The sequence below is a fragment of the Lepidochelys kempii genome, chromosome 5 (assembly GCF_965140285.1).
Source record: "Lepidochelys kempii isolate rLepKem1 chromosome 5, rLepKem1.hap1, whole genome shotgun sequence".
NCBI classification, from domain to species: domain Eukaryota; kingdom Metazoa; phylum Chordata; order Testudines; family Cheloniidae; genus Lepidochelys; species Lepidochelys kempii.
In genome coordinates this window covers 78,458,149-78,470,890 of record NC_136384.1, presented here as the reverse complement: position 1 = coordinate 78,470,890, position 12,742 = coordinate 78,458,149, and the positions used below count along the sequence as shown (strand labels likewise).

The 12,742-nt window shown below is 41.2% G+C and overlaps 1 protein-coding gene across 4 annotated transcripts in view; it reads right to left on the bottom strand.

Moving 5' to 3' along the window:
* SNX24 (sorting nexin 24) overlaps positions 1-12,742 on the bottom strand; it is a 147,181-nt gene that overhangs the window by 52,074 nt on the left and 82,365 nt on the right. For all 4 annotated transcript variants that reach the window (XM_078852855.1, XM_073344835.1, XM_073344836.2 and 1 more), the window contains one exon: positions 2,564-2,668. In XM_078852855.1, coding sequence (XP_078708981.1) covers positions 2,564-2,668 — 105 coding nt within the window. The remainder of the gene's footprint in view (positions 1-2,563; positions 2,669-12,742) is intronic.

Below are 12,742 nucleotides of genomic sequence, written 5' to 3'. Positions count from 1 at the left end.
GAATTACACATAGTTTCTTTTGCTGCACAAAAGACAAAGAACAACATTCCATTTTCATGCAATTAAACATGGATTCAAATTTTATTATCTGGGGCCCTCATACTCGGTTATCTGAAGTATACAACAGAAAAAAAAATAAAGCAGCAACATAAGGCAATGACTGAAACAGGTCAATATTTGTTTGCAGTCTGCATGGTACAACACCATTTTGGTAACTTTGTGTGTTTTAAAGGTGCAACACATATTTTGAGAAATTACTACATGAGAGCATAAAGACAATGGTTTGGCAGTAGCAACTGTGTAAACACTCAATCCCCTCATAAGGGCCTGAAAAAATTACTACTTTTTTTTACAACAGTATCATAATTCACTAGCAATCTACTAGTATCAAAAAGATGCTGGCACTCTACAGCTACACATACAGCAGGTGTAAATTGTAACAGCCAAAGTATACAAACACTAAATCCCTGCTGTTACATTTATACAGATCTCCCTTCAACTCTTTAGATTCATTCAGTTTGAAATTAAAGGCCAAGAACTTAAAAAATGAATGCCTAAAGTTAACCACCTAAATAAGTGGCCCGACTGACATCTTTGGGAATGGCCAGGTAGTCAGCACTTCTGAAAATCCGGCCATTTATTTAAATGCCTCAATGTGCAATATGAATTTTACTAAAATTCAGCTTATATTTTTTAAAATCTTGTCTAAAATTTCTTTCCCCATCAGTGCACATCAAAATTACTGACAATATAACCAAAGTTAATGATATAAGTAGGAATGTAAGTTAATTAACTCCTCCAGTAGGGGGTGATAGTGTCTTTGTAGTTTCTCAGCAATGAAATAATGGTAGTAATTTCACCTATATCGCACCCTATTCAAAAATATACACCCCTAAATCAATCAATCAATCTCAGGAATGATATTCTGCAACAGTTAATTTTAAGCAGATCACATTTTTATACATGAACAAATTCTAAGTGTCTCCTCAAAATAAAACTTACATAATAATTATAGTGTAATAATGTTACAACTGATTGTTGTATTATCTTTTTTCCACATTCATTATCAACAAAAAAGTTCTACTGGGTTCTACAAATATGAACATCTTCAAAAACAGAAGCTTGGTAAAAACAAAATAATCCATTAATGCAGGGGAAAACAAAAACTGGCTCCTTAAACATATGCGTAGGGAAAGGCTAAATAAATCAAGAGTATCAAAAATGCTCCACTTCTCTTTGCCATTCTTGAGAACAGCAATTTATTAAAAAGAGTATCCAGAGTAGTCCCACAAATTTTGTATACATACAAACACCCAAGAAATTTACCTAAATTCCTTAGCTACTTCTGATACCACAAATATGGCAAAGAGTAAGAAGAAAGACAGAGGAGAGTGTTTGTGTAGAACAATAAAAAAATGTTAAATTAGGAAATAGTCTTCTGACAATGAAATGTCTATTCTCTTTTAAAAATAATCTGAAACAGAACATAATATTCCCCAAAGTTCTGTGTGCAGCCACCCATTCATTTTTACTATATGGATGTCCACACCAGAAAACCATCCCCTAGTTTTTGAATTAGTTTAAGATTAAATCAAAACAAACAATTTAAAGTGTATTTTCCTCCTCAGTTCCAAAATTCTTCCCTTTTGGAGATACTCTGAAATTAAAGTACGATTTTTTTCCTTCCCAGCTTCCAACCTTCCCTGAAATCTGGGAGAAATTTCAAAAATCGTAGCACTCTTCATTTTCTAAGTAGTGAGTGCTTCAAGTGGTATGTGGTTGCAGTAGGAATTCCCACAATTAATGAATGTCTAAGCAAAGATTAGGTAAAGACTCATTAAGAACCTAAGCCACAAATGATCACTACTTATGTAATGCATTTTTCCCCTTTTGCCAGCTTAAAAAGCTCCCCTAATGGTCAGCCCTAACTTATTACAGTGTAGCTACTGACAGCGGGTGAAATCCTGGCCCCATAGAAGACAGCAGGAGTTCTGCCATTGACATCAATGGAGCCAGGATTTCACCTAACGGATTCAACTATCTAGTTAAAACATTTGAAAACACTTCAGTGCTACACCAGTGTTCAGGTCAACTCTGAAAACAAGCTCTTGATCCAGACATGCAAGTGAATGAGGAGAGACACAGAAATGTATTTTAAGCTGCAGACCAAAACTTTATTAAACATAACATCAGAGAGGGGTGTCATCGGCCCAATCTTCCCATAGCAGGCATGTAAGTGAGGGCAGTGGGGGGCTTACAGGGGACCTATCATATAGCCCATAACTCAGGGTGGACTCCCCATTGCCTACCTCTAGCAAGCTGAAGCCTATCCTCTTTCCCCCTGCAAGAGGGCAGAAAGTACAAAGAGGGGCCATAGTCTGCAAAGAATTCAGGTCTACCATTTTCCTCTGGGCCCAAACTCCACCAATGAAATCCCAGGTCTCTTCTTTCTGGGTATATTTTAAAATGCTCCAGTGCTACACCAGCATCTAGGGCAGCTCTAAAAATGAGCGCTGCTTCTTCTCACAGACACACACACACACAGAGCTGACAGGGAGCTTACCTGTAAGTATATTTCCAAGCCTTGTCGCCGCTGCTCCAGGACCTTAGGGACCCAGTTCCTCACGTGCTTGGAAGGGATTTCCGGCGTTCTAATAAACCTTTTGAGCTGCAAACAAAACCAAAAATAAAAATATATCCCCTCTTTACAGTAAAAACATTCCTGCTATAAGTCAGTCAGAACAGGGGGGGGAAAGGTAGCCATTTAGAAAAATCAGTAACTGCAGTGAATTTATTTACTGAACACCTCATTGAAGAATAACGAACTGACTTTACTATCCCTCTTCAAATCTACAAGTCACAGTTAAAAGTTATTTCAACTTAGCTAACCTTCTGGCAATGAGGAATCCAACTGATAATGCCATTTGATCCAAAGATTTAAAGCAAAACTGCAGCAGCTGGATGGCTCTACTACTTGAAGACCTGGATACCAACTCAAGCCAGGGACTAAACACAACAACATGGCAGTTAGCTGAATATTGCTCACTGGACAATCCAATCTACACACCAACAAATATTTTAACACAGCTTTTCTTTGAAGTGTATGCTGTCTCATTTAGGGCCTGATCCTGCAAGATACTGAGTACTCTCAAGCTCCCATTAACTTCATCAGTTTACAAGGGTGGGTCCCCCGGAGAGTGACAAAAGAACAGTAAAACCTATGAATCTGGCTGGCTGAGCTACTGAACTACTATTGAATCCTTGTGAATCAGGCTGAGAATGACTGGGTAGGAAAGATGGTCTAATCTCTAGTGGACAGGGGCACTAGACTGGCACTCTAATGATCTGGATTCAATTCCTGTGTGACTTCGGGCAAGTCACTTAATCTGCCCCATACCTCAGTTCCCCATCTGTAAAATGGGAATAGTACTTGACAGGGATGCTAGGCGCTCGGATACTACCTTGATAAATATTATATAAGTAAGTAGATAGACAGACTGCAATTGAAACAACTTCCCGATTCAACATACAGGCATTTGGGGAAAGGTGGTGGAAAACAAGCCTCTTACTAACTAATGGGTTTTCCAGAAAGCAGGCACCTTGAGAGATGAAGGGAAAAACTGTAATAGTAAAATGAGCATAATTCTGTAATAATTTATACATAGCACTAGCAAAACTCTGCTACAGAATCTATCCCTACGTAAGTTTCTATTGTCATTCCTGTGACGATTTTATGCAGGATAGCTCACAAATATTTAAAAAAAATAATTTATACCTAACAATACTTCTTCCACAGAAGATAAAAATTATCCTCATTCCAAAAACAACTAACTTTTTTTTTTCAGTACTAAAAGGTAAAACAATAACTAGAATGGATTCCACTGCATTTTAATGGAAGGTGACACTAGACATTTTTTCAGCTGCATATTGCCTCTGAGTAAATGTGAAGAGAGAAACACAAGGGCAGAAACTCAAAATTGACTTTGACATGTACGCCCATGGGGGTTTGAGAATTTACATTTCATCTCTGAGCTTGCTGAGATGTTACTATAGCAAAATGCAGTGCCAACATATCACTGTCTCTGTGATCATAAGTTATGAAGGTCCAATAAGTAAACCTCAGTTGTTCTAGAAACATTTTGCAACTTGCTTATTTTTCAAATATACTAAATCACAATCAAATGTGTCCAAGTTCAAGCAGAAAAAAACCACCAAACACCTCTACTTACTGATCTTAAAGTCATAGTATAAAAACCCAATTTTTTCTTTAAATTTGTCAAGAGTGTTGAAGAAACTAATATCACAACTGTTGGGGTCTATGACAGCTCTTGTAGGTGAGTAATGAATTGCTTTAGATGAAGAGAGACAAACCTGAAACAGTACAAGTTTCCAGTAGGGCTTAGCTGCTTACAAAATAAAAAATACTGTACAGCTGACACTTCAACTGATGATTAACAATCCTTCTTGCTCTGTGGCCCTGTTACACAACCCATCCAATCAACAAAGACAGATGAAAGGTGCAAGTATATGCAGTGTATGTATGCGCATTTATTATATCTGTATACAGAGAGACAAAATATAAATCATAACACACATATTTCAATATATATGATCCTTATAATAATATGTAAATGTACTATACACATATATGTTTGTATGTTAATGAAATAGTTCCTGAGATTGTTGGATACTGTCTGAAGCCAACCATATAAATAAAAGAACTATTTACCCGAGGGTAATTTCTTTTTAATGCTGTCACTGACCTCAGGGTCATTTAATAGTCCTTTTACTATATGAGCTGTTGCCTGAACCATGAAAGATGGGTCAAATTTAAAAGTATGGAATCATTTCCCAAAATGATGTATCAAGACTATTTTTGTCTATCTTAAATTATTAAAAAATACCTTTGTGGATAATTTTGCCAAATGTAAATTTTCATATTTTTATGGACTCCAGTTTAGTAATGGTAATCACATCTACTCCTTACATTTTTTTTGTACTGAGAAAAGCAAGTGAATATTTTAAACATTTTATATGTTTTTATAATATATATTTCATAATTTTATTTTATAATTGCATACATTTTTATATTTTATATTTATATTAATATATGTTTATGTATAAAAATAAAGCATTTCAATCCCTCTGCAGATTGACTAGGTGAAAATAATTAAGATTCTAATCAGAAACAAATACCATACTGCATTTACAGGTGTGTAAACCTGCAAAGTCTAGTTTGTCACTTACACCAGTAGCGTATTAACGCCTAGGCCAACAAGGCCCAGGCCTAGGGTGGCAAATTTGCAGAGGCGGCAAATTTACAACAGCATCAGAGGCTGCTTCCTCCAGTGCCGGTTCGCAGCCTCTACTGCCGGTTCTCGCCCTCTACCCCCAGCCCCGCTCCAACTCCACCCCTTCCCCGCCCCCATTCCCCGCCCCTCCCTGCCCCTATTGGTCCCCTTCCCCAAATCCCTGCCCCGGCCCTACCTCCTCTCCTGAGTGCGTCGCATTCCCCCCTCTTCCCCCCTCCTTTGCGAAGCTGTTTCGCACAAAAGCACTGGCAGAGAGAAGCAGGACCCGGTGGCACGCTCAGGGGAGGAGGTGGAGTCGGAGCTGAGGTGAACTGATGCGGGGGGGCCGGGAGCGGCGGGACGGGACCTAGGGGTGGCAAAATCTTTAATCTACCACTGACTTACACAGTGGCCAAATCTACTCTGTGCAAGGCCAGCCAGATGTGTGAAAAGCCAGCAATAATAAACACCTGCCTGTGGGAACAGAGAACTTGTGTAAATGAGCAAATGTACTCCACCAGATTGTAGGTCTTCTCTCTTTCTTACTTGGCAACACAGGAAGCAGGATTTATCAGCTCCTTTATGTAGCTGGAATGTCGGAAGAGGGGGACACAGACAGGAGCATAATCAAGCCACATATCTTGAGAACTTTTTTATTTATTTTGTTTTTAAACATGGACATTCATTACTGTTTTGAGTAAGGAATCTCCTATTCCAACTTGGAACTGGAGTCCTTCCTTCACACATTGCTGGTATGGTCTAGTTTCATCAATATCTCCTCTTGCCTTTTCCTGTCACCCACAATAAGGGAAAGAAGTAGGGTTGCCTATTTTCTAATCACACAAAACCAAACACCCTTGCCTTTCCCCCTGCCCTGCTCCCATCCCGAGTCACTGGGGGGGACTTTGGGTGCGGGAGGGGGGTTCAGGGTGTGGACTCCGGCCAGGCGGTGCTTACCTCAGGTGGCTCCCGGAAGCAGCCAGCATGTCCAGCTTCCAGGCAGCAGTGCAGCCAGGGGGCTCTGCGTGCAGCCTACGCCCACAGGCACTGCCTCCGCAGCTCCAATTGGCCATGCAGAGCCTCCGTGGCCGACCCAGCACCTGGGAGCCGGATGTATTGGCCACTTTGGGGAGCCATTCAGAGCCAGGGCACACAGGAAGCCTGTCTTAGCCCTGCTGTGCCACCAACCGGACTTTTAGTGGCCTGGTCAGCAGTGCTGACCAGAGCCACAAGGGTCCCTTTTCGACCAGGCGTTCCAGTCAAAAACCAGATGCCTGGCAACCCTAGGAAAGAGGGAAGCAGAAAATCATCATTCCTGATAGGCCTCCTTACTTCCACTTGGCTCATCTCCTTTGGGGAAAAGTCCATCTAAGCCAGGACTTTGGGCTATGTGACAACTTTAAAAGACACCTTCACAGAAGTCTTGTTTTCACAAATCTCAGATACTGAAGTTCATACCGTACCTAAAAGATTCTAGATATGTAATGGTTTTTACAAAGGAAAGAGGGAAAAACTGGACTATAGAATAACTGATTCACACACTGAAAACATGGACACTATTATACAACGAAAACCATATGACAACAAGTTTGTTTACATTACAGTGAAATACAGGTCTAATCAAGTGGAGTTACTTTAAAAAAATTCCCTTTACAGCAAAAATCGACTGCAAACGGTATAATGCGACAACAGGCTCTGCCCTGAGGGAACTGCAAAACCTGTAGGTATGGGAGTTTGTTTTCAGCCTGCCTTTATGGCTTTATCTTTACAAGTTGTTAACTTTAATATGGGACAGCTGTCAAGAGAAGAAATTTCAGTTTTGCTTTAAATGATCTTTATGATGTTATTTAAAAATAAAGCTATTTGTAGTAATTATTCAGGTTAGGGTTATCAAAAATCTCCAAGAGGAGTGAGGACATTTTGTTATTTATGGAAAGTAGGGAAACAGGGAGGCAGATATTTAAGAAGAGTAGAATCCACAGAATCTGTATTGACTGAGCTTTCTCTGCCAAAGGGTTCACGGTCTGTTGGTGTCAGTATAGAAAAGGCAAATGCACTCATTTAGTACACCAATTTGAGACACCAATATTCCTCTATTATGAACAGAAGAGAAAAAACTAGCTGAGAAACCATCTAGTGTGTTATTGCCAAAGGAGATCAAGATTTCCACCAAGGTTTCTGGAAAAGTGGTGGAGGAAGGAGAACTTGCTATAAAAAGTATGTTGTGTGCTTTAACTCTGTAAAGGAAATGAATACAGAAACAAGGCTGCTGCCCTGAAGACCTCACAGTACAATCTAAACAGGCAATGAGCACACCAGGGATAGGAAAAGCAAGTAATTGTTAGCAGTGAAGTCTAGAACATGTCTTATTATAGTGTCTGGTTTGGAGGTTTATTTCTTTTGCTAGCACTTCTGGGGAGTGACAAAAGGACGATCATTTACAGACGTCCTGGAAGTAGTGTGTTTTAAGGAAGACTATGAAGAAAAGAGGGTAGAGGCACAGCATGCCAAATCCAGGCATAGGGGGACATGTGAAAGAAAGCAGTTGAGAACAGAACACAGACATAAATGCTGCAGTTATTCCTAAGTTTTGAGCAGAGCAAAGAGGGCAATGGGTAAGTGAAAAGATGTCAAAAACAGAGAAGTAGGGAGGAACTAAATTGTGCAGGGAATAAATGGGCAACTACAGAAGTTACATTGAAGTTAGATAACCAGAACTGGAGGACAGTTATGACTATATTTAGCAGAGTACTCCTTACACATCAACAGCTTGATTCTGCCACCATTACCCACACTGAGCAGTACCTTACTAACTACAGGTTTCAGAGTAACAGCCGTGTTAGTCTGTATTCGCAAAAAGAAAAGGAGTACTTGTGGCACCTTAGAGACTAACCAATTTATTAGAGCATAAGCTTTCGTATGGAAACGATATGCATCTGATGAAGTGAGCTGTAGCTCACGAAAGCTTATGCTCTAATAAATTGGTTAGTCTCTAAGGTGCCACAAGTACTCCTTTTCTTCTTACTAACTACCTGATCCTGAAACACATTACTCACAAATGTAAGGCATGGGACCACTCCAGTGTGTGTAAAGTTAAGCTTGTGAATATATATAGATTTTTTGCAGGACTGGAGCCTCAGTGAGTAGTGTGATTGATTTTGATAGGTATAATCAGCATGAGCACAAGGGGAAAAATAGGCCCCAAATGAATATGGGAGATAAATATGGATTGAAAAGAAAATGTAACTGAAAAATTTTAAATGGCAGCTAGTTGCACAATGAGGCTATCTACCAAGGAGAAAAAAGTTAAGAAATGCATGCACATAGTAACTACTGTGCAAAATCTACACAACAAATCATATTCTTATTCCTATAGGGCTCTCTAGTAAACAGGAGCTCAGCAGGCGCATTCCACTTTTCTGTCACCTTCAGTGAACTGCTTCTTTTCCAGACTTCTTGTTTCAGAAGAAACTTATGGAATAAGACGTTTGCCTTTCAGAACAGAAATTTTAAATAGAAGCATCCAGCTCCAACTATTGGATGGGGGACAATCACATTCTCCTTTAACACCCTTCTAAGCAACTCAAAAAGAGTAATGGATTTCAAGTTGGGAAATTAGTGAGTAAAATGTATTATCTCATACATATAAATGAGATGACTATTCTTAGCCTTTGGAAAAGAACAAACTTAGTATTCATTTAGTATTGGATAAATTCAATATTGCAACAATACAGTAGGCCTTTTTCTTCTCTAACTTTGTGGGTACATATGAGCCACATGTTCAACTCAACATACAGGAGTTTGGCCACCCAACTCTCTAACGTTAACAAATTGCATGCTTGACTAGATATAAATGATCTCCTCCAAAAGATTCCTTTTCTACAGAAATATGCATTATTTCATGCTTTTACAAGAATAAATCTACCGACATAAGGTTCTACTGATGTTTAACAACAATATGGCAGTACAAAAGAACCAAAAAGAAAGGAAAGCATGAATAATCTGAGAAACCTCCCTCTCCCTTAACAAAACATATGGAATATACTGACATCTCTTTTATGAGAGATGACGTGCAATGCACACAGTTAAGATAGGTTTCAGAGTAACAGCCGTGTTAGTCTGTATTCGCAAAAAGAAAAGGAGTACTTGTGGCACCTTAGAGACTAAAAAGAAAAGGAGTACAGTTAAGATAGGACATTACCAGTGACGCTGTCATAAAAATAAAGGGAAGGGAAACCACTTTCTGTATACAGTGCTATAAAATCCCTCCTGGCCAGAGGCAAAGTCCTTCTACCTGTAAAGGATTAAGAAGCTCAGGTAACCTGGCTGGCACCTGACCCAAAATGACCAAGGAGGGGACAAGATACTTTCAAATCTGGAGGGGGAAAAGGCTTTTGTCTCTCTGTGTGATACCTTTGCCAGGAACAGATCAAGAATGCAAGCCCTCCAACTCCTGTAAAGTTAGTAAGTAATCTAGCTAGAAAATGCATTAGATTTTCTTTGGTTTGGCTTGTGAAATTAGCTGTGCTGGAGGAAATGTGTATTCCTGTTTTTGTGTCTTTTTGTAACTTAAGGTTTTGCCTAGGGGGATTCTCTATGTTTTGAATCTGACTGCCTGTAAGATTATCTTCCATTCTGATCTTACAGAGTTGTTCTCTTATCTTTTTTTGTTCTTCTAATAAAGTTCTGGTTTTTTAAAGAATCTGATTGGGTTTTTTGGGTCTTAAAAATCCAAGGCTGGTTTGTACTCATCTTGTTTATTCTCAAGCCTCCCCAGGAAAGGGGGTGTAAGGGCTTGGGGGGATATTTTGGGGAAATAGGAACTCCAAGTGGTCCTTTCCCTATTCTTTGTCTAAATCTCTTGGTGGTGGCAGCATACTGCTCAAGGACAAGGCGAAATTTGTGCCTTGGGAAAGTTTTTAACCTAAGCTGGCAAAAATAAGCTTAGGCGGTCTTTCATGTGGGTCCCCACATCTGTACCCTAGAGTTAAGGGTGGGGAGGGAACCCTGACATGGTGGCAGAGCGGTGGGATCATTTTGAACCAGAGATCATTTTGAACCAAAAGCACAGACCTGAAGAGGTTTGTTTGTTTTTTAACTGAAAGCAGCTAGAGCTTTTTCTGTCTCTTTGCCTGGCGGCAGAGGTGGTAGTTTTTTAACAAAAGGATTTTTCTGTAGGCTGGGAACAGCTATCAGAGGCAAAGATATCAGGTTACAGCACAGCGAACTGGGAATTCACAAGCAGATTTTTTTTTCTTTCTAACTCTCAGGTATAGCTAGGTTGAACACAGAGAGGCTAGAATGACAGAAAGCAATGTCCAACAGAAACTGGAATTAGCCAGATCTGAAGCTGAGAAAAGACAGAAGGAACATGAAAGACTGGAAGAACTCGGACAGATAAAGATTGATTCACGTGCAGCCAAAGAAAAAGTTGCTAGGGAGGCAGAAATGGCCAGAGAAAAAGCCAGGGAAAAGACAGAGGAGGCTGCCCAAGAGGCTGCCCACACGAGAGCCATGGAGGCAAAAGAAAAAGAAATGGAGGAGAGGGAAAAAGAGGAAGCATGCACTGGAGATAAAGAAGGCAAGGGCTCAGCAGAATTACCGAATAACCCTAACATTCCTTCCCCAACATTCCACAAATGGGAGCGACTATGTCCATAGTATGATGAATCCAGTGATATTGCTGAATATTTTCTCACCTTTGAGAAACTGAAACTGTGCACACTCCATAAAATTCCTGATGCTCATAAGATGACATTGGTCGCAAAATTGACTGGAAGAGCTCTGGACATATTCAACAAGATGCCTGTTGAGGAGGCTTCTGACTAAGATAAATTCAAGGATTTGGTTTTAAAACAATTTCAAGTTACACCTGAAACTTACAGAGTAAAATTTCAAACCCTTAAGAGAGGGCCTGGACTAAGTAATGTGGCTTATGTAAACCAGATAAAGGATCTGTTAGCTAAATGGGTCAAAGGAAGGGGTGTCACTGGCTTTGAAGGAGTGTGTGATTTGATGGCTCAGGAACAATTCCTGAATATGTCCGATGACGATATAAACAGTGTTTATGGGTAAGAAAATGGACTCAGCAGAAAATCTTGCTTCTTATGCTCAGCAATACGAGCAGTGCCAGACTGCCAGAGAGGCGCGGCAAACCAGAACAAAATGGGTGGAGGGAGGAGAAAGGAACAACCCTGGTCGCAGTTTGAGCAGATACCAGAAGGGACACCCTCAGACCACACCCTACTACTGGGGGCAGCTCAAGGCCCCAACTACACCCCAAGGAAAACTCCAGACACCTTATCGTCCCACCACACTGTTCTCCAGCAACTCACCTCGCCCCAGTGACCAGTCAGTTGTGCGATGTCTTAAATGTAACGAGTTGGGCCATGTAAAGGCCAACTGCCCCAAGAACCCCAACAGATTACAGTTCATTGCACCAGAGTCCCACCAAAGATCCTCAGGCCCAGATGCCTCACAGATACCCTCAGAGCGGAGGGAAACTGTGAGTGTGGGCGGGAAGAAAGTTACAACGTGGAGAGACACCAGAGCACAAGTGTGGCTATCCACCAATCCTTAGTGGACCCCACATTCATCGACCCAGAGGTCCAACTGATGATTCAACCCTTCAAGTTAAACTCTTTCAATTTGCCTACAGCCAAGTTGCCTGTCCAGTACAAGAGCTGGTCAGGAACGTGGACTTTTGCAATCTATGATGATTATCCCATTCCCATGCTGCCGGGGGAAGACTTGGCCAGTCATGTGAAGCTAGCCAAGAGGGTGGGAATGGTCACCTGCAGCCAAGCTAAGCAAGCTGTCACACCTAGCTCTGTTCCAGAGACTTCTACCAGGGCCCAGGCAGAGATGATGGAACTGGACCCCATGCCAACGTCTGCGACAGCAGTAGTGGATCCAGTCCTAGAGACCCAGACAGAGCCAGTCCCAGAACCGGAACTGGCGGAACAACCAGCACCAGAACCATTGCCAGCACTGAATCTAGTGCTTGCAACCCCAACACCAGAGGGCCCCACCGAACCTGCACTGGCAGCAGCAGATAACCCTACACAAGAGACTCAGCCGGAGCCTGAACCCCAACATAGTGCACCAGCGGAGAGCGGTTCACAGTCACCAGAAACAGCCCCATCACCTGCATCGCTTCCAGAGGGACCAAGCCCAGGTCCACAATCCAATGAGGAACTGATGTCTCCAGCATCAAGGGAACAGTTCCAGACCTAACAGGAAGCAGATGAAAGCCTCCAGAGAGCTTGGACAGCAGCACGGAGCAACCCACCACCTCTCAGGACTTCTAATTGATCCAGGTTTGTTGTAGAAAGAGGTCTTTTATACAAGGAAACTCTTTCTGGTGGACACCAGGAAGATTGGCATTCTCAAAGACAGTCGGTAGTTCCAACTAAGTACCGGGTAAAGCTCTTAAGCTTAGCCCACGATCA